We start from the raw sequence: 23,059 nt of genomic DNA on the forward strand, positions 1-23,059 counted from the left end.
CAAGAAAAGGTCAATTTAGTGGTTTGAGAAAGAATGCTGCAACCAGCATCACTACAAGCCAAGCAAACAGCCCATTTCACAGACAAGGTAAGAACAGGCACTGTACCAGTATAACCCACAACTTATACAGAAAAACATTAAAGTTAGACAGACTTATGCTGCATGTTGTTGGGAAATGTGCACACTGGTTTGGCAAAGAGGCGTTTATTCAATGCTTTTTTAAGGGCTGCGTTTGGGTAGAAACTGTATGAACTTTCATATTTTGCTCATATTGTACATGTTGTCGGAATCTGGACCACACCCTCCTGCCACAACACATTAACAGGCAGGTACCACATATAAAAGCAGATCCAACAGCACAGCTATCAGTGATGAGGAGGGGGTGATGCACTGAGGTCTGTGTTGTACTGTGTCCTGCCTGTTAATGTGTTGTGGCAGGAAGTTGTGGTCCAGATTCAGACGACATAAGCACAATTATGAGCTGTGTGTGACCCATGTTCCCTTTCACACTCACTTAAGGCTGTATCTGTGAATAGCTAATAATTGTGGATGGAGATACACAGACACTCAAATGCACACACACACACACACACACACGCACACGCACACGCACACACACACACACACACACACACACACACACACACACACTGCTGACACAGTGATATGATAACCTGCCGACAGACTTTTCAGGCATCCTTACACACTCACACACACATAGAGCTTTGTAATGGAGAGGAATTTTATGGCAGCACTCAAATTTTTTGCCAACACAGCAAACTGATTTGTGTTACAGCAAAACCCCTCTCCTCCTTCTCCTCCTACTCTTCCCATCCAATCATCTCCCTGCTTTTCATCACCTTTTGTTGCCACTTCTGGCTCGTTTCCTGTTCATCCGCTCACCATGCCCTTTATACACTTTATATCTGTTCAACTACTCGGCTTTTCCTCTCACTCCTCTATCTGCTCGTCAATGTCTGTTCTCTTTTCAAATATTTTACATCCATCTTCTCTTACTTTTATCTTTGGGCACTCTCTCTCACTCTTTCACGCAGGGTCTTCCTCCTCTTTCCGCCCCAAATGTCTATGATTTAAATATTTTATTTGCCTAAAATCTACTTTTCTTTACATTTTCTTTTTGTATCTGCCATTTTGTCTAATACCCACATGAATATCTTACGTTTTTATCTTTCTCCTCTGTTGGACCCTCATGCTTGAATCTGTTTAAAAGGTACACTCCATCTTTGCTTAACCCTGACACAATGTGCTGAAAACATCATCTTACTTCATCATGTCCCAGAGAGAATGGCATGTTTAGAGTTTTTAAACAGATGGAAGCTTGATTTAATATTATATAATTTGGCACCAACTACTGTGCCTGGTAGAAAGTACTTCTTTAAATCTTTACTCAATTTCACTCAAGAGGACTTTATGGAGCTCACAGAGCTCCATTATTCATCTGTACAAGCAGCAGGTTCGTTCTCACACTCAGTCGGTGCCTTCCCTGCTGTTTTTCATAGGATTTCATTATTTTTTAAATACACTCTCTGTTACAGAGTTCATGTCCTCAGACGACTCAGTGATCCTGCAGCTATTGTAAAATGCATGACAAACACACCCATGACATCACATCAATATGTACATGAAAATTAAAAATTACTGTTCATACAGTATCAGGATGTCTTTGTTGCTTAGCAACCTCTCTAAGCTGCTGATGAAGACCTAGATTGCTTGGCGGAGGAATAATGTGAATATATTGTTTGTTGATTAAAAAAAGATGGATTTGCTCTTTTTCTTTTTTAATTTGATAATGTGTGATTTGCATTTCAGCAAAGCAATAACTCAGCTGATCTGTTGCCTTGAGATGAATAACTGAGGACTGATCAAGAATAACTGGGAGAGTGAGTTAGAGGTGGAGACAGAGATTGTAAAACGGATGGAGGGGAGACAAAGTTTTGAGGGACACTACCTTCATGACGGGCTGAGCAAAATACTTTGCACTCCAATCACACAGGCCCGTCTGGAGGGCAGCACTGATGTAGTTCCTGTGACCACCCGGCTCGTCACCGTCCTCAGCTGCCTGTGCACGGCAAAAACAAGACCAGGTCAAATCTACAGTAGTATATGGCTGGAGCTTTTTGGTCAAATGTGTGAAATTGTGAACATAGTTGAAAACTGCTGTGGAATCAATTTGAACAACTACTTTAAAAGGAAAGGAGCTAAATCCTGCTTGAAAAATCACTTTATGTTGCTAGACAATGTAATACACTTATTAGCATATTAATATCCTCCTCAAGATCTGTGATCACATACACTGTAATTTAAAAATGGCTGTGCTGTGAGCCCAGCTAAATTTACATATACAATGATTCCTCAGAGAGAAAGTCAGAAGGGACATCAGCCTCTGTCAGGGAAACACACCTGCTCCACCTTTCTGACACTCACTTAAGAAAGTAGACTCAGACAGAGGTGAGCCTCTCACTCACTGGGCTGTACTGGTGACTCTCCTCTATGGAAAGTAGCTAAGCAGTCGTGATCTAACAATTTTTATTCTCTTATCGCGCTGGTTTAAATATAACTTTGACCTCTTAACATTGTTGCCGTTGGTTACAGATTATGTTATCTACACACTGGCTGAGATATAAATGATCAGCAGACTTTTTCCTTTACCTGCTCTGGTCCCTTGTCAAACATCTTGCGAGTGCGGGGAAACTGGTGGGAGTGGGGTGCTTGTCCTCCCAGTGTTGGGGTGTAGGGGGGCCGTGTCGCTGGCTGCTCTCTTGCCGGGGGTTTGGGCACCTCGTTGGTCAAACTGGAGCTGCTGGTGCTGGGCATGGGAGGGGACCCACTGTGGGAACATGTAAAGAACAAAACACAATTGAGATCCAAAGGCAGCGGATGGATTTTTTTCACAAGCATACGATATTATTTTTGAATGGAGAGAACACAAGACTAGTTTACTGATACCTTATGTAGTACGATGCATAAGAATAAATACTTTGTGACCACATCAAGGGCCTGACAGAGGAGTGGGATACACAAAGGGATTTACATTCTGCTTTTATGGAAGCTTCACATGCTTCACTTTTATAATTGAAAGGATGAAGGTTCTCTGACTATATCAGGGACACAGATGTTGACTGTTTTTGCATGTACAGTTTAATGTGCTTACAAATATTCTGCTCAGAAATATCGTTCTTGTCTTTATATCACATTAGCTTCTGCCTTTGATCTCATGTCCCAACTATATTATACAACCTGTAATGAAATGTGGGGTCTTGCACTTTTTTTTCACAGCGCATTTCATTAGGAGAAATCTGTACATGATGCATAGGTTTTGATGCTCTCCGTGAACGAGCAGGTATATCTGGAAATCCATGTGTGTCAGACATGTTCCCTCACCTGGCTTGATGAATGTGCGTGCCCTTGCTGGTAGGACTGGCTGGAGCCGACTGGGTGAGAGAGCCAGAGTCCAGGATCCTCTGGGGTCGAGCGTTCATCGTCGCCTGGGGAAAAGCCGAATGAGTTAATTTCACCTTTGTGTAAAAAAAATAATCCCAAATCAGGGATACTCCTTTAAAATCCCACAAAAAGTGGGAAGAACTTTACAAAGCACAGTTTGACAAATGTCAAGAACTTTATCTAATTAAATGGAGCAGGTAATATAACCTCTTCATTGTGAGTTGTATAATGGCTGCTCACAAGGGAGGGGTAAACTTAATAAAGACAACAGAGGCAAAGCATCACTGATGAATAGCAGAGTTGTTGTTTACTCAGGTGGAGAGAAACTCGTAGAAGTAAATGTGGTTATCGCAGGCAAACACATTTTACTAGCTGGGATTTCCTCTAACTTGATTTTTGTGCTAATTGCAAGATTGCGGCAAGTACATTTTTGTTTGTGGTGAGTGTCTAAAAGTTTTTGATGCAAAGTAATCTAAAACCTTTGTGATGGTGAAAAGACGTCAGTCACTAAACTTTGCTGTGAGCGCTTCCTTAAGAGGCAACTGCAAATGAAACAAACAGCAGTAAAAGCAGCTAACAGGGTTATTATGGAAACAGCTCTGCCACTAATCTATGTACCTTTTCTACTCAAGCACAAAATCTATATGATGAGAAAAACATAAAGAACTGAGCAATACACTGAACTTTTTTAAGAGAAGTGAATGTCTGAAGTCGTTGCGTAAAGGCAGCAGTGCACAGCTGCCATGTTTCAGAGAAACCTGACATTTCTAATGGCAAAACTGAGCTTGACATCGCAGCATTCATCCAAGAGATTGAAAGTGGCAGCAGCTCTACTCTGGTAAAGGCACATACAAAAGGATTTTGGTGAGATGAATGGTTATCAAGCCTGTACCATACTATGATTATTGAAGGACAATCTAAATGGCCGGTGGAGAGAGTGCAGAGTGCTCCATGTATGAAGACAACATATGAAGTGGTGAAAGTGGGAGGGGGATGAACAAGGCAGAGCTGTTGGGCTTATGGAGGGCAGATGTGGTTGGTGGAGGTGTGTCACAGGGTAACTGTGTGAGAGGAGATCCTGCATCAGCTGCGTCAGATGAGGGAAACCAGACGATGCTGCCTCCTCAAGTTATAATCTCCCCTAGAAACAAGCCAAGTAGCGTGTCAACTGAGAGAATACAAAATCTCCTGTGATTCAAGAAAATGTAAAATAAGCAAATCAAGTGAAGAAAAGTTGAGATCATGTATAAAGTTAGTTGAGACAAGTCCAAGTCAAAAGTAAAAGCAGTTGAAAAAAGTCACGTGTCAAGTGAAAGGAAGTGGTTTCATGTTTGGTGTTAAATTAATTAACATAGCTTCAAGGCTAAAATCAATTAAGTAAAATCACAAGACTATATTAGAAAGTAATTCTCAAGTTATAATCTCCCCTCACGATGCCAACCCATCAGTTTACGATTTACATTCATCTCTGTCAAAACTCATATATGATGTTAAGACTTTGAATGAATTTAATAAAATGTATTGAGTGTGCGTTGAAATAAATTGAGTTGAGTTTCAGCTAAAAACTTGACTTGGGAGGTCCCAGTGACCTTTGACCACCGAAAATTAACCAGTTCTTACCTGAGAGCCTGAGTGAAAATGTTGTATTAAAAGGTAATATTAAGACATCAAAACAGTAAAATCATGATAAGAAATGTAAGATTACAATAACAATAAAGATTACAATAAATGGTAAAGACAAGGTTGAAATTGATAAAAACCAAAAATATGAAATTAGTTTTGACAGTTCCATAAACATAAGAGCAGAGGTTGCTTTTCTTTGCTGGGGTTTGAGCATGTTCTAAATATTTGGCGCATAATCCACCTACTAATTCCACAAATGTCTGTCTGTCTGTCAGTGTGTTTGTCTTTCTGTCTCTGGAACAAATATCTCGAGAACCATTCATCTTATCAGGTTTACACTTGGTATGTGTATTCCAAATGGCCTGAGGAAATGCAGTGTCGACTTTAGACACGTGATACGATCAATATTCATCAGTGAGTGAATAAATAGGTAAACACTGCCTTGCAGTCAGTGGCAGCAGGGCCTTCACAGGAAGTTTCTTTCTTCTCCCACATTTGTGAAATAAACTACAGCAGTGAAGCAGCACATCTGACTGACACAGACATTCTCTGGTGGTGATTTACTCTTATCGAAAGCAAAAACATAAATTAATTTTTTCACGCAGTCTCTTGAACGCATCAACAGAGGATGCTTTTCTAATTTGTGGTGACAGTTTGTTCCATATCTTCGAAGAATAACTTGAAGAAATGCTTTGACGGCACTACAGAGATATCACGTTCACAAGAATGGGACGGGAAAGACTCAAACTGCGTGGGCGGAGAGCCATAAAAAGCATGAATCTTCTTTTCTCCTGAAACGCGACACACTAGAATAACACAAACAAAAAAGACAGACTTATGACTTTTATCCCAGCATCATGCAGCAAGATGGACCCATCAATAAAAGCATTTAAAGCTTTAATCTGAAAAGCAAGTACATTTTAATTAGCTGCTGACCTTGTTCTCTTTATAACAAATCAATATCATTTGACATTTAAAATCCTAATTAAAAATGTTGAATTCCCAGATAGGCCACTGTTAACACTTGTGAACCTGGGATGAAAAGACTTTGATTAAGCTGCTGCTCACAGGCTCTCTGCAAGTAACCAAATGAATACAGGCACCCTCTGTGATAACTCAACCTTTAGAGAGTAAAGCATTAAAAGGTGTTTACAGGATTTATTATAAATGTAAAGACAGCAGAGGCGGAGCTTGATGCTTTATCACTGTTTTAGTGATAAATAATGTATGTATGTGCAGCATGAATGATACATGACATGGTCTTGTCTGAATCAAGACTTAAGCCAATGGAAGCACGCTATGTCCCAAGTCAAGAGAGATAGTTTAACGCCAAGTTTTAACCAAACAAAACAAATAATTCAGTCACAACAAGTCAGTCAAGGTCTCATGTCAAATGAGACAAGTATCCAGTCTACTGAAAGAATCTGAAGTTAACTGTCAAGTCAAACGAGACAAAAACAAGTCATTTACCAACTGAGAGAAGTCGAAATCTCTATTCTTTAATTCAAGAAATATCAAGATAAGAAGTAAAGACAACTACCGACTGGTTTGGGTCGAGTATCAAGATAAAATCGAGATGAGTCCGAGTCAACAGTACAAGCTGTTTGAAAAAGTCCAATTCAAGTGTCAAGTCAGAGGGAACAGATTTATGCTGACGGTCACATCAATCAAGACAATTTCAAGGCTAAAATCAAGTCAAGTCACAAATCTTCATTCGAAAATTGCAAGAAATTTGGAGACCGTCCAAGTCTTTACATACTGACACATTACACGACAGCATATGATAACTCATCTTTTCAAACCTGACTTATTCAGTTGTTTAACATAGTCAAAACTTAATAATTTAAGTGCTGGAGATTTATTTTATTAAGGATCTGTGGCTATGGACGGCTCTTTTTCTCTTTTACATATTTACCAGGTAATAAGTAAAGACATAAATCAATTACTCACTTTTAAACTGTGCTGACTTAAGCCAAGTCTCACCTATTCTAAGAGGCACACCTTTTACCATAAACAAACACAGGAGGTGTGGGAGACGTGCAGTGCACAATGAAATCACAGCTCTCCCTGTGTCCGTGTGGCTGAAAATCAGTTTGTTCCCATATGGTGGCTGTCATAGAGCAGATAGAAAAAAAAAAGGTAACACCTAACCTTGGTTCTGCAGGTACAGACACTGAGACAACAGAAGTCTGCTGCAGAGCCACACAGACAGTGTGGTGCATTCGCTGGCACAAGAAGAGTTTATTGTATTATATTGTAAATCAATTTATTTGTGTTTTTCACTGCAGTCCAGTGCGGAGTCTCATTGCAGAGATGCTACTCGTCTGAAGGTAACTGAGGGGACAGGGGAGGAAAACATGTCATTTTTTGCTTTGGGGTTAGTATGGGCGGTGGACTACAGTGGTTAATATGGCTCCTTAAGTTACAGCAGCCTCTTTCCTCTGCTCTGCCAAGCCTCAGGGAGTCATTGGCTCTTAATTGCATTTGCACAAAAGTAATGGCCTTTTGGTGGGAGAAAATGCCAGTGGGAGGGTGAGATGTGTGCTCTGGAGATGGATCTTTTTCACTGCATAAGCATGTGGTAAAAAAACACTGAAAGACACATACAGAAACTAAGTCCCTCTCCCATCACAGTGTAGAAAATGATTTGCTACTCATCTTTATGACTTAAAACAAGAAAATTAAAGTAAAAAAACATTTGAATCCACCACTAAACAGCGTATTAAGAGCTTGACTCTTTCATCAAAACGTGTGTGCGATAAAGACATTCCTTGAGGTCCAGGGCACAAACAAAACTAACCTTGTATGCTATGCTGTTGAGGACCTTCATGGCCAGGTCCGACACCTCAGGAAACGGGTCTGCTGCCAGATGTAGCAGCACTCTCCAGATCTGAGTGTAAACGCTGTTGAAGGACACACCTGGAAAAGACACACAAAAGCAAATCATTTTGATGGATAATAAATTATTCGTAGGTGAAATATCATGTAAATTAACATTGAAATACATTAGCATTTATAATTCACTCTTGTGCTACTCTTAACGTTGCTCCTGAGTTCATAACCAGTCAGACCTAACAGCTAAGGGAAAATGCACAATAAACTCATTGGCATCATGGTCCTCTCCCCCGGTCATTCTCCTCTCCTGCAGTGGTTGGATATGTTGAGGTGACAGAGGGAAAAATACCTTTAGTGTCCGGTAATGTACACCATTAATCAAAACACAAACAAGACGCATGCACAGAGAGAGAGAGAGAGAGAGAGAGAGAGAGAGAGAGAGAGAGAGAGAGAGAGAGAGAGAGAGAGAGAGAGAGAGAGAGAGAGAGAGAGAGAGAGAGAGAGAGAGAGAGCGAGCGAGAGAGAGAGAGAGAGAAGCAGCTGGCTCTTCTCAGCCACAGAGCTTCATTGCCATCAATTATTACTGTTATCATGAATACAAATGAACAAGTGTCTCCTTCTGTCAGGTGGTTTAGTTCATCTGGTCTTGTCTTCAGCATTCGTTTGAAGCAACACTGTCGCGACAACATATTGTACCAGCCCTCCCCTCATAGTATTTGTTCATTTAATTTGTTCCTTTCTTATATTTTTCATTTTCATACTTGCATAAATAGACCCAAAGCGAATTCCTTGTGTTTGTAAACCTACCTGACGATAAAACCTGATTCAGATTCTTTCCTCAACCTGCCAGTCACACACTCGTCCTTCTTTTCCACACATTCTTCCTGATTTCGGGCTGCAGTGGGTTGAGCCTTGATTACGTTCTCTTCTCTCTGTGTGTCAGCTGTGGGGACACTGAGCTGTAATAATCTACAACTGTTGCCATCTCTCTCTTTCCATTTGCTTTTCCGTTTTTTCCTCCCCTTCCATTTGCGCTGATCTTTCCAGACGTTCAGGTGGTCATGTAAACTTGACCTTTGAGAATGAAATCTCATTTTATTTTATATCATCTCCCTAAATCTTTGCCCTGTCACCCACTTTTCCATATGCTCTGCAAAACCCCTGGGATGTTGTAGGGATGAGGGAGTGATTTAAATCTGGAACCTCTAGAAGCTCAGACCCCTCTGCACCGAGACCCAGAGGCGTTCACTGGTCGAAGCTTCAAAGATAAGAGACAAAAAAGGAAAGATTCCTAGAATGGAGAGGAGGAGGATACAAGGGCTCCAGCTGGGAAGAGAGATAGTTACGTTACCGGACAAGAAACATTGTGAAAGGGTAAAAAAAAAAAAAACTATATTTCCTGCTTGCTCTGAGGTACAGCTGAGATGGGTGCAAAATACAAAATGAGTTGGAGGAGGATCACAGAGAGGGCACAAGTGACCAGGGGAGAAAGAGTGAGAGTGACTTAAAGAGGTGATCAGGCTGTAGCCTGGGGGGACAGGATATGATTAGCGACAGCTAGCCAGTGCACTATAGCTGCTTCAGTAAACAGCTAGTTGATAGATGTGATATACAGGTCCTCTCCCATATAACCGTTGCGCTACATTACGGGTGCACACAAATTACCTCTGCATCGCCTCTACGTCGTCCACATGACAGTGGGTATTACTCACTGGCTTGGCGCTGCACCAGTGGCTTATCCTGACTTGACACTTGCGTCATTCTAAGACTTGAGCAGAGTGAAATGGATGTACAGTAGTAAATATATGTTAACTATAGGCTAAATGAAACACTGCATCACTGTTTTATGGCCTCCTTAGTTCAGTGAAATGACATAAAATACTCCTAACTCTGCATCGTGAGTTTTGGATCTTTAAATGTTTGAGGCAAAAAATGCATCAGAAACTTCAGACCCAATTCCTCTATGAGGCCTATTTAGTAATTATTATTACAACTGTGATGCTCTTTAAATGGGAGAGAGCCTCAAAAAAACACTGACACAGGTGGAAGTGAAGCTCAGCCCTGGATGTAAGAAAAATAAGTTATGTACACAATTGCCCTACACAACTTTATCCCACAGTCAAGAGTAAAATAATCTCATCAACTCTTGGATGGATGGCCATGACGTTCTGTACAGTTATTCAAGGTGACCATATGATGAATCCCACAGACTCAGGTGATTCTCTGATCTTGATATCGTTCTACAGTGTATTACACTTCTCGTTTTGAATAGAAGACGATGCGTTGCTTTGGAAGTTGGTGCAGTTACCAGATAATGAATGATGGGGGGGGTTGGCTATGTGCTTTGTAAGGAGGCAGTGCAGTCATTGAACTCACCAAAACCAAACCATAAACATTCATCTGCCAGGATGAATTGCAGGATGTCTTCAATGATACCAGATGGATGGTGATCCACTCCCTTTTATCTAGAACCACCAGTCACATTTAATGTTAGAAATACTATGAAATATCTCATATATCTACAAGACGGGCTGAAAAATCCTTGGTGCAGTCATTCATGGTCCCCACAGGATAGATTGAAACAATTTTAATTATCTTTAGACTTTCATCTCGTCCATTATGACTGTTACAACCTCCAAGAGAAGGATTTGTAGTAATCGCAGTAAAAGAGAAAAGACAAAGAAAAAATTGAATTTTTATAACGGAAATAATTAAATCACCTCTGAAACTCTGTTCTTCTGGTTTCATGCAGGTCAATGTCAAGTTACTGCTGCATTTAGGATTTACGGTTTCAATTTGTTCCAAACTGCTATAGCCTACTATTAAACAATAGCTCACGTTACCTGTCAACATTGCTTTTTTTTTTTCGCTTGCAGTGTTAAAACACAGATGTGATGATACTGAAAATGAATGTTTTTTTGTTGCATGAGGAGGAAAAACAAATCTCAGAGGGTCTGACAATAACCACTTCAAACCAAACCAGCAACAAGAAAATGAGTTAACTAAAATATACCCTATCCTTGGAACCTCATGCCAGTATGAAGGCTCATCAAGCAGCTAGAAAAAGGTTTAATGAAATGTTGAAAGCTCTATTTGTCTGATACAAATGCATTAGGGCACACGCTGTGCCAGGTGGTTTTTATTGTTGTCATGTTCTGTCTTTTAATTCAAAGCTTTGATTTTCCTTTCTATCTGGACACCACAAGAGAACCATCCTTTTGCAGATGACCAACAGGGCCAAGCTTTAGTTTGAGACTGATTATCTCTGGATTAGTTATAAAAACTCAGCTGATGCCTTGAGGGAAAAGGTAGATATTAACAACTGAGTAAGCGGCGAAGGAAACTGGGCAGTTGCATTTATACAGCAATGAATTAAAAGTAAATCTAGGCTGTTTCCTCAATGTTGACCAATATTGATGCTGAAATTGACTGGGTCAGGTACACCTGAATTAGGGGGGCTTTCATTTAAGCAACAAATCAAAAGGACATTTCACTATATCTAACCAATGCAAAGTTAAATTCAGGCCCCCCCCCCCCCCCCGATTTTCAAACAACAGAAAAGGGAAATACAATACAAAAAGTACAAAGGGTGTCATGCCAGGGCGGCTGGGAGATTACAAGACATTTGTAATTTACGACAAGAAAAGAGAAAGGAAGAAAAATGGGAATCACCAGTTTCACTTTCCCTTTTTCCCACAGCACAAGTCAGTTAATGGTTTTCCTGCTCACACACACGCTGGCTGTCAGGACGCATGGTGGAGCCTGCCAATCACCTGGGAGCACTGGTAAGTGAGCGGGTTCAACTTCGACATCTACAGGGAAAAGCACTTTAATGCACCTTTTCCCACCCTCAGTTATGCTGTACTTCACACATCTAAAACCTTATTCACCCTTGTTCTATTCTTGGACTGGAATTTTCTCTCCGTCCTAGCCGTCGTTTGAGGGGTTTCGCCCTCTCGGGGTGGCCCGACTCAAGGTGTGTTTCTCTAGTGGAAGCTCTTTCTAATTTTGATTTTAATCCTGGATATTTTTATCTCATGTGCTTTCCTCATGGGACTGGATAAGCGCTTGTATGTGTTGAACCATACAAACCTGCCCCAGTTACAGTCTGCAGCCTGCAGTGATCACCCTTCTGGGTCCATCTACATAACTGAAGCTGACCTTTACATGAGCAATTAGCATGCTGTTCACAGCAGAAAAACATTATGCAAAATGTATATTATGATGACATCATAAATCAATTAATATTTGACGAGGATTTAATTTCCAGAAAAGAAAATGGGTCTTTAGCTTACTGTCTACTTCATCAGTCTTTCCTTGCTTTGTCTTTGGGATACTTCAGCAATCACTGCACTTTTATAAAGCTGAACTAAGGCAAAAGAAGCCAATACTGGCCAGATATTAGGCGGGGGTGGTACTGAGCCATCACATGACCGCCCAGGCCAGAGTGTGCATACTCCGGCATCAACAAGCATGTTTTACAGTTTTACCAGCTCTGTCAGTAATTCACTGCTCCTCTCTGTGTCTCTATCATTCGATCTGTCAACTGTATCGAGCCAGACTGCCTTCTCCAACTATCCATATATTAACGAAGTTAACAAATTCAATTTTACCCAGCGAGAGAGAGAGAGAGAGAGAGAGAGAGAGAGAGAGAGAGAGAGAGCGAGAGAGAGAGAGAGAGAGAGAGAGAGAGAGAGAGAGAGAGAGAGAGAAAGAGGCGGGCACAAGTCTCTATGTTTGAAAACCCCTCCAATAAGTCCTCAGTAAAGGTCAAAATCAACAAATGATGGAACATACAGTTCCCATCGTGCAACCTGATAATATCTTTACTTAACTCCCGGGTCCAGTCAAAGCCATCGTCGTAATCCTGCAAACGCTGGCAAAAGCAGGCGACACTTATCATATAAAATAAAATATACAACCACTACATCCTGACCCCTCCCATAAGTTGTCAAAGAAGCGCCCCTAAAACATATGAACGTGCACTGGCTGACAACTGCCAGAAGAAGACTTCAGTGAAACTGTCGCATATATTTGCATATCATCTCTGCTTCTCTGCAGGTGAATACATGTGCAGTGTGAGCATACAGTGTTTATTACAGTCAAGCGAGGGCCACAGACACCTTCACCTAGCTAAATCACACCACTATGACATTATCAGGGTTATTTTGTCAAACAGTGTACAACTGTGTCATCATGACGAGTACATATATGAGCAAAGAGATGAATAAGTAAAGAAATTGAATTGATTTGAATTACCTATGAGAGAGTTGAGGGAAGAATAGGAGGACACCCGTCGCATTTTGTCGATGGTTTCAAAGGACAGGATGTACTCATCATTGTCCGGGCTCCCTAGGGTGCTGCTGGCACTGCTGCTGGTGCTCAGGTTACCAGGAGAGAAAGCTGCTGGTCCACCTGAATGAATGAAAACACACACACACACATACACTAAAGCCTTAGATCCCATCAGCAAAACACACAAGTGTTAAGCACTCCAAGAGGCTCATATTTTGTTCAGAAAGATCTTTAGCTGCTGTAAAAAAGCCTCTATAAATAAACTTTATTATAGTTTCATTTGTTGTAAAAAGACAAAAAAAAAATCAAATAGCCAAATCAAAAACAAAATAGAGTGTGAGATGTGTAAACAGTCCTTATATTTGGAGCCAATATTCCAAAACAATAACCTGCTCATATACCTTAATTTGATCTGTCAGCCTCAGTCACCTCCTGCTGTTAATCTCCATATCGGCAAACATTACTCTGACTCATACAAAACCAATCGCACAGGCATCCACCACACTGACTGCAGGCTGAAATGTGGAAATTGGGATTGGTGGAGAATGGAGACACGCTCTGCGCTTATTGATGATAAACACCACTGCATATTGGAATAAGCATGGAGAATGTGAATTAGAAATAGGTTATGCTCTCCACCAAGAGCCAGTGATTGAGCTCCACTCATCAGGGCTCATGCATTACGCTGTCAGCGGCAGACAGAGGGGGCAAAGCTAGCACTAGCTGAATCAATGAAATGTGGCACAAACTGTGTTGAGAGCTTAGTTTGGGTAGCAGGTCATGAGATCCAAATGCTGTGAACATAGATGTTTGGGGGCATGATTATGGGCTCATTAATAATCATTTAGCCAAATATTAAACTCATTATTAATTACAATTCTATTACGAGACATAAAACATGTCAACGATTACTGTGAAATTCAAACCATAGACAGACATTTTTTAGTGTAAGCTGTGTCTTTTCTTGACGCTAAAGCCTTCTAAATGCCCCCATTGAATGTAATGAAATTACAGGGGAGGAATGGCTGCAACTATTCTTAGGAAGCAGAGATAATTGTAGTTGTCTGTGATCAGTGACTGTGACCATAAAGAAAATAAAACCCCAAAAGAGTGAGTTTTTAAATTGTTTTTTAGTTAATTGATTTCACTACATCTACAGGTAAACAACATGAAAGCTTCATGGATATTTTTTGCTTATGGTGGATACACTTTCCCTGTTAGAACTCTGTAAGCTTGTCTCAACAGACCTGCGGTCAGCACCATGGACAGCTCCCAGTTTCCACTGGTGCCCAGGCAGATTTGTACTGTGACGCTGGTGCTGAAAGTTAGGGAGGAACTTTGACATAAAGACCTCATCAACTGCCAGGACGGACGGATATGCAAGCGCTTCTATACACACAGATACATTCCACACAAGTTCCTTTGATTTTCATATTGGGCTGAAAAGCTCAGGCTACATCAGCACTTCTACATTTTTGTTAGAAAATGCATCAACCTTGTTACCGATATGCCGTCTATCAACACTACTGTGTCTGGAGTTTTAGAGCTGCTAAAACAGAGAAGTTTGGAAACTCTGCTGGCCCCAGTGCAGCGTGTCAGTTTGGACTGGCAGAAACAGAGACGGTTGGAAAGAATGTTGTAGGCACTCAAAACCACTTGATGATTGTGTATTTCAGGGGTGGTGTAGCTTTCAGTCCTATCACAGGCTCATATCACATTACTTAAAGAAAATAACTACTTCTACCAGTGTAGAAAATTAAATAATTACTAAATTCTGCATTGTACAATGATAAAACTGCTTGCAATTGCTTGTTTTTTGATGGTAGACTTGCTCTTTCTGCAACCAACAACCAATGCTTCCTGTTTACACCAGCACGCTCAGTGTACGCAAGCAGTCACATGTTATGCATTTGGACGCAGCCTAAAACAGCTCGAACAACAAGGACAGGGCCATTTATGGGCAGTAGACTGTGGATATTTGCAGATAACAAGCAGACAGTTTAGTGCAGTCAGCACATTTGTAGAACATTCAGTCCACACTCAGATTCTTTTACATTCGTAAAATAAAGCCACAGGTGTAAGTGCGGCATCATCCCGAAAAAGCACAAATATCAACCCTCAAAAAACGGAGCAATTATCTCTGTCTGGCAAACTGGCCGTGGCCTCTGTGGTGCTTGTGAGACTCACTAAGCCGCTCTCAAGAATTGCAATGATAGAATTAAGTAGTGAGCCTGAGGACTGTTACATCCACAGTCCACAGCTGACGTGGTGGGGGTAAACCTGAAGGTGCTACTGGCCTCTGCATGGATTCATTGCTTTCACTCAGCCAAATAAACCTCCTCCTTCATATTATCTGTCCTCTTACCCTCTTCATTGAGGTTGAGGTTCTGCAGACTCTTGTTCAGGTTGCGGGCAGTGGTAGCAGCTCGGATGTTGGTATAAGAGTTGACCGATCTCAGACGTGGGATGGCCGGGCTGTCCCTCACTGGAGTCAGGTTACCAGGCTCTGGATGTTCAAACGGGACAAACGTTAGGCCAGATCCGACATCGATGAAAATAAATACAATGAAATGGGTCAGAGATGATCTGTTCAAGGACGACATTCTTCTCTCATTAGAAAGAAACTTTTTAACCTCAAACTTAGCATTAAACTATTGAAAGTTACTCTTATGAACCCTTTCCCATTATTGAATACAGTAACTAAAGGTGTGAACTAACAGATTTACTGTACAAGGTCGTTGCTTGACTGAATTCCCAGTCTATGGTTATACAGAGATTAAACTACAGTGGGAAAACAACCTGGGCAGATCACATGATTTCCTGACATGCAGTGCTCACACAAATTAAGATAATGCCATTAATACAATTTATGTCTCATGTTAATTGCTCTCAGCTCTTCTACTTCACATGACTTGATTGTGCCCTGATCTGCATAACAGCACATTGAACCACATCATGCTCTTGATCTCTGATACATTTCAGCGACAAAAATCCAAAATCCTCTTCTCATTCTGAGTGTTTGAAAGATTTCACGTCTCATTCAGGTCCTGTGATTGTTTTGCATCAACATTATACTTTTTATGCATTTGAATTTCTCTGTTTATCGTTATACCCCTTGCTTTTTATCATATTGCTGTAGCCTGATTGAGATGGAGGGATGGATTTTAAAAAGCAGACGTATTCTCAGTGGAAAGTACTGGGATTATTTTGTATATAATTGAGACCATTTACAGATACAGAAGAACGACTCAATACAGCAGTGATTCTCAAACTGTGGGGCCCGACCCACCGGTGGGGCGTGAAGGCATATCAGGTGGGGCGCGGGACCGGGAGAGGGAAATGTGATGCCGGGTTCCAACCATACACGGAAGCGCTCGGCGCTCAGCGCGGCCCTCAGGGCGGCCCTCAGCGCGGCTCTCAGCGCGGAGCACCGCGCTTCTGTGTATGGTTGGAACCCGGCATCACATTTCCCCCTCCCGGTCCAGCGCCCCACCCCACTCTGCGCGGCACTCAGCGAGGCGCTCAGCGCAGTTCTCTAGCGCACAGCCGCATGGCTGTTCATGCCGGACAAGCATTACTTCACGCCGGTAGACTTGACGCCGAAACCATCGGTGCAGGGCGCGAGGCGCAGCCGATGTGAACGGCACAATTGAGTAACAGAAATGGCGCTCGCGCGGCGAGGCGCTTCCGCGTCCGGTGTGAACTGATGAGGACCAGTTCATTGAGATGACATCTGACTCCAGCCTGAGGCTGAGGTTTACAGCAAAGACACTGAGTGAATTCTGGATTGGCGTGGAGGAATGAAGGAGCACCCACTCATAGGGCAGAGGGTTAGGAGGATTCTGCTTCCCTTTGCCACATCCTATCTCTGTGAGATGGGCTTTTCTGCTGTGGCCTCACTTAAATCAAAGTACAGATCTCGGCTCAATATTGAAAATGATTTAAGAGTGGCATTATCAAGCTTAAAACCCCGTTTTGACAAGTTGTGCAGTGTAAAACAGTCTCATTGCAGCCACTGATACAGTTGACAAGACTTGAGTTCTTACAAAGTGAGTTGTTTCTGCATGTGTTATTTTTGGTTGAACTTTATCATCTTGGAAACAAAGTGATTGTAATTTAATAAATTTTTTCTCCATATTACAAATAGCACGGACTGATGGAGGAATGTAGAGAAGAATGTCACAAAAAGTTTTAACTGCTTATCAGAAATTCCTGAAAGTGATGTGAAGTTAATGTGTTTGTTATTTAAAATACACAAGTTAATCTTGGCCTATTTTTTAATAATTTTGTTAGGGCAGGGAGCGGGTGGGGCATTACAAATATTCTCGCTCATAAGTGGGGCATGACAGAAAAAGTTTGAGAACCACTGCAATACAGCAACACTCAAGTGCTTTAAAACTAAACCACAACCTTCAGTTAGTTAACTGCTGGGTTTCTTCTATACTGATCCATAGTCACAGGAACATGTTGAAAGCACCTCCAGGATTTACACATATCACGCTTAGCAGGTGATTCACAAACCATTTGTGTGTCTTTGTGTGTCTTGAATACCTGCGGTGTTAGCTGGTGAGGGCACTGTGTAGTTCTTCTCTTCCTCTATAAACTGGAGGGCGACTGTACAGAAGTTGCTTTCATACTGGACAACCAAGTGACTCAGTGCTACAACCAGCTCCTGTTGAATGAAAAAAAACTGTATTAGAATGATTAGATTAAAAGACAAATTCAAACAATTACATGAAAATGTTTTAGCCACATCGCTGCAGTCAGTTTTCCCCCCCAGAAAAGTCAACAGGAATGCAGAAATGGTATGCACTTTATTGAGAGACATTCTAATTACTTCTGAATAAAACACAAGCGTGAGAGAATTGGTCTTCTCATGCGACTCTCAGGAAGAAAGATAATGCACTTCCAGCCAAATCCTTTCTACTTTTGTATAAATAGAAACCAGTTTCTATTTTCATCTGGTATTTCATTTGTTTGTCACACTAATAATATGAAACTTACTGTGTGTGTTTGTGTGTGGAGGGTGGGTGTGTGTGTGTGTGTGTGTGTGTGTGTGTGTGTGTGTGTGTGTGTTGCAGTGATCTGACCTTGCGGACAACAGGGCTGCCATCATTGATGAGTTGGGCCAGCATCATGGCCACGTTGTGATCAATGGTGGTTGAGTGATCTGTCCTCTCAGCAGAGTTTCCCACAAATGTCCCCAGAGCAAAGACGGCTGCGCATCTCACCTACAGCGACACACAGACACAGAGAGAGAGACATAAACAGGGAAGTTTCAGTAAACTCTTCTTTCAGTTCATTTAACTATTACATACAAAATAAACATTTCTGTTACAGCTGGATAATTCCAAGTATTCATCACAGCTACTTTTTTAATCTTGTGATACCACAGCACACTAGCCTGGATGCCAGACGAACTAAGCCCCGCCCACAACATTTTAGGTCGGGAAGTTCGGTCTGGAGTCGCTCCGTTGAGGAGAAATTATGCCCGACCAGGCCAATCAGATTGTCAGGGCAGGCTTTATACGATGATGGACAGATGATCAACGGTAACGTAATCAACCACGTCATCAAAGTGCCCTTGGGTTGAATTTGTTTTCAACAAACATGCCTGCCGCTGGAGAGCTGAGATGTGTAGATGCTGCCATTGAGTCTGTTTTAGAAGACATCGACAGCGCATTCATTTTGAAAGAGGAACAGAGAATTTTATTTCCTGGTCAGTTGAAACACGCCCCATAATCACAGCCAAATGGAGTGGTCTCAGACTCACATTCTGACTAGAATTGTGAGTCTGACAACGTCAGGCTAACAGCACACAGCTGCTTTGATAGGGTTTGCTTTGCTCTGATGAAAATGATCAGCGGAAACATTTTCACATGAACACATTGTTATTTTCTTCCTAAAACCTGAAATAAACTATGATAAAGGGACTTTGATTTGAGAGGTAATTAAATGAGATGAATGCGACACTGAAAGCATCTTAATCTGCCATCCTCACTCAGGATTTCACAAAATCTGAGTCAGAATATAGTGAACAGCTATCTGATCTACTTCAGTCCAATTGAACCATTCACATTGATTTTTTTTTTCTTATCAAAAGTGCAATTTGACACTGTATACCACACATGGATATAAATGTATTGACAGTTCCAACAAAAGATGACATTTAGGCCTTTTCTGAGAGTTGAACATTATACATTTTACAAAGGTTGTATTTGCGGCATGTTGTATTGGTTTGTGATTGACTGTACAGATAGTTATGGTATTATAACCAGCTCCTGCACATGTCTTACCAACACTGAGCCAGCATCAAGCTTTACAGGAAAGACAACGCAAGAAGAAAAGATATAACCAGGAAGACGCCTTATTCTGAATAAAAGCTCCGGACCAGGAGGGCAGCATCAACGAAGGCTTACAACAATAAATCTAGCCCACACAAAATAAAGACCAAAAGATAAATGTGTCACATTCTGCATAGAAAAACATCAGCAGTATTCAATTTAAATGCACATTCAGCTTTATGAGTTTTTAATATACAATCAACAAAAGCATTCAGTATGCAAGTGTGTGTTTTGAAGTGGTGTCTTGGTTGTATCCCCTCAGACTTAAACTTAATTAAACATTCTGTATAGTCTCTGCTCCTCTTTCACTTTGTCCCTCAACTACCTGTCACTTTCTCAGTCATCTTCAAAAGGCTCTGGGGAACACACACACACACACACACACACACACACACACACACACACACACACACACACACACACACACACACACACACACACACACACACACACACACACACACACACACACACACACACACACACACACACACACACACACACACACACACACACACACACTTGTGTGTGTTTTAGTATGTTCAGACCTCTGTTTCCAACCTATGGTCCCTAGCAGCTGCCTGTCCAAGGGAAAGAGGAAGTTTCTGGTAGAGACAGATGTTCCTTGTGTGTGCAAGTGTGTGAGAACCAATACAAATGATGTGTTAGTTTGGGTGAGCTGGGCCACAAAGTGTCTGGGTGAATTCCAGGGCAAACTTTTTGTCACTGTTCCTCTGGTCTTCACACGACCCAGTCACATGTCGACCATCCTGTTTTAACACAGTGAGCACAAACTTTGCTCTGCAGCTCTGCTCTCTTTGTGATACATGTGTGATGACATGTAATCTACTTTTCTCTACATTCATCACAAAGAAAAACCTTGACATATAATTTCAAGCCACATTTAGTACAAATGGTGCTGGACGAGATTACTTCCTACAAATAACCAAAATGTGATTCCAGTATTTGTAAAATAATGTGATACCTCCACTTTATTTGCTGTGTTCTAAGTCAAGATTTGGAGAGAGACTAAAAACATCCCAGTCAACTTCTTAAATGTATCAGAACTCAGGAGGAAACCTTCTCACCTCAGGGATGGGATCTGACAACAGGGTGTAGAGCTTCTCGTGCGCGCTGTCTCGGACACCGCACCAGCGTGCCGGGTCGAAGTTCTGCCAGATGCGACCAAGGCAAATGGCCACCCACTGACGGAGCAAGGGATGGGGGTCTGACAGCTGCTCCAGGCAGTTGGCTATCAGATTGCCCTGCAGACAGGCCTCCTGGTATGGGAAGAGGAGAGCAAGGGAAGAAGGGTGGAGCAAATGGAGAATAGTGAATGTGAGAGAGATTTAGTTGCTCTGATGCCCCATCTATTAACTGTAAAGCGTATCCTTTAAGGGTTGCGGGGGGGACCTGGAATCAATACCACCTGACATTGGGCACGAGGCAGGGAACACCCTGGAAAGGTTACCAGCGTATCACAGGGCTAAGATATATAGTTAAACAACTATTCTGCCTCACAATTTCACCTGTGGTTAATTGAGGGGCTCCAATTGACCAAACCCCCATCTGCAAGTTTTTGGATAGTGGGAGAGAGCCGGAGTACCCAGAGAAAAGGCGACGGTGCTACCCACTCTAACACCGTGCCACCATTGTTCAGATGTGCCCTTTGTAATTTGGGGTTTTACAAATAGCTTTTATTTATGAGGTAAGAACAGTGAAAAGCATATTTGGGTTATTATCCTTTGAGTTATTCATTTTTCACTTGTAGCTCTTCTAGAATAGACACTGGACTCAAGAGGGTAGAACTGGACAAATCATGGTAATCAACAAGTACCTTGCAGTTTTTAATTATTAATAACAAGATCTGAGCCATATATCAGTCGCACACTGCTGCGCCGTACAGAGGCTTGAGGCTGGGAGCAGACTGGTAACTTATTAGCCAGTTAATCAACACCAACCTGTAACCTCACACTATGTGATATACAAAAGGATTATGAGGCTCTGCAGCAGACGGACTTATTCCCCTGAACCCAACAGCCTTCTTCAAAGCCTTCTTGTGAACAAAAGGTAATTGGTCCATTAAACTTTGAGTCAGTGTAAAGTCTTAAGAGAAAGCTGGTGTGATTTATTCAAATCATTTTAAAACTTATTGAGCACTCCCCGTCACTATTTTCAATAGCCTTCTTTTCTTTCTTCTTTTCGTGAGGTGATACAAGTACGGGGCTTATTTGACAGTAATGGCTGGCTCAGTTGAAAATAAATGTTCTACTGGGTCAACATAATGTACAGTCACTGAACACGTTATGATTCATATTCTTCCCACACAAAGCTTATTATGGATCATGTTTGTTAAAATTCTCTCAAAGGGTTATAATACATGTAGATGTTTATTACTGAGGTGGACTGTGAGAACAAGCTGGAGGACCCAGAGGGAAATCCATGCATACACGGGAAGGAAACGCTCAATTCATACAGAAAGACCCCGACAGGCAAAGTTAAATTCGTACTTGGGACAGTGTCAGTCAAAACTGAAAATTATTATTATTAATACAGTAAAGAGCTTTGACTGATCATCAAGACTGGAAAGCTAGTGAGCTATTTAAATACAGACCATTTACAACAACAGTCATGCTGAGCTTCCTTTTTCATAAAGAGAATTCATTATTTTCAGTCGCTATTTATTACCAATCACTACTTGGCAGATGTTTTATGAACTTTATACTAATGAAATAAAATATAAAGCTTGGCCATTTGCCACATATGTTTCACAAATGGTGTGATTCAGGGTACCTGCAGTGTTGTGTTTAATTAAGTCCAGTCTGTAACAGTTTGGTGTTTTTTCAATCTGTTTAACTAGTATCAATAAATGTGCTACACACCCTGCAGCTGTTTCACATTAAAAGCAAACCAGGACAGAAAAGGATGTATTCTCGAGCTGAAATTAATATGCGGGACATTTCGAAGTGTTCTTTGTATTTGCTCAATAATTTGACAAACTGCAGCAAATGGAAAGCAGTGTTTTTGTTTGAAACTCGGAGCAGCAGAGTGGTGAATGTAACACCAGGCTGTGTTTCAACTGATGTGGTATTTGCTTACACTGATGTACATAAGGATGTTCATGGTTGACTGCAAGTGCTTCAAAGCTCAGCACCCACATGAAACTCAATAAGTTACCTGTGAACTTAGAAGCCTTTAAAGTAACACCTTGTAAGCGGATGAACGCAGTTATTGTTAGGATAATCCTCTTTTGTCTCCTGCAGATTGAGGCAGGAGACAACAAATCTTTTAACAGCAGTGACACGCTCTGCCCGCATCGCTTCACCCCCTTTCATTTTTCTTCATGTGCCTCAGATCTCACAGACTTCGTTCCCAGGTTTTTCTGATCCCAGCTCCCTGCTGAACCCGGAGAGCTGGAATATTAAGATGCCACTGCTCTGTGACATGTGAGCAAAAGCGATACCGCAGTAACGAGCACTGTTGTTGAACGTCAGAGGGATA

The 23,059-nt window shown here is 41.5% G+C and overlaps 1 protein-coding gene across 4 annotated transcripts in view; it reads right to left on the reverse strand.

Moving 5' to 3' along the window:
* Positions 1-23,059, reverse strand: part of rptor (regulatory associated protein of MTOR, complex 1) — a 150,959-nt gene that overhangs the window by 26,064 nt on the left and 101,836 nt on the right. For all 4 annotated transcript variants that reach the window (XM_062387655.1, XM_062387653.1, XM_062387654.1 and 1 more), the window contains exons 17-25: positions 20,647-20,838; positions 18,306-18,446; positions 17,767-17,887; positions 15,581-15,721; positions 13,180-13,335; positions 7,886-8,004; positions 3,403-3,506; positions 2,671-2,848; positions 1,970-2,080 (exon numbers count right to left, since the gene is read on the reverse strand). In XM_062387655.1, the coding sequence (XP_062243639.1) occupies positions 1,970-2,080; positions 2,671-2,848; positions 3,403-3,506; positions 7,886-8,004; positions 13,180-13,335; positions 15,581-15,721; positions 17,767-17,887; positions 18,306-18,446; positions 20,647-20,838 (1,263 nt within the window). The remainder of the gene's footprint in view (positions 1-1,969; positions 2,081-2,670; positions 2,849-3,402; positions 3,507-7,885; positions 8,005-13,179; positions 13,336-15,580; positions 15,722-17,766; positions 17,888-18,305; positions 18,447-20,646; positions 20,839-23,059) is intronic.

Source organism: Platichthys flesus, chromosome 5, assembly GCF_949316205.1.
Source record: "Platichthys flesus chromosome 5, fPlaFle2.1, whole genome shotgun sequence".
Taxonomy (NCBI): domain Eukaryota; kingdom Metazoa; phylum Chordata; class Actinopteri; order Pleuronectiformes; family Pleuronectidae; genus Platichthys; species Platichthys flesus.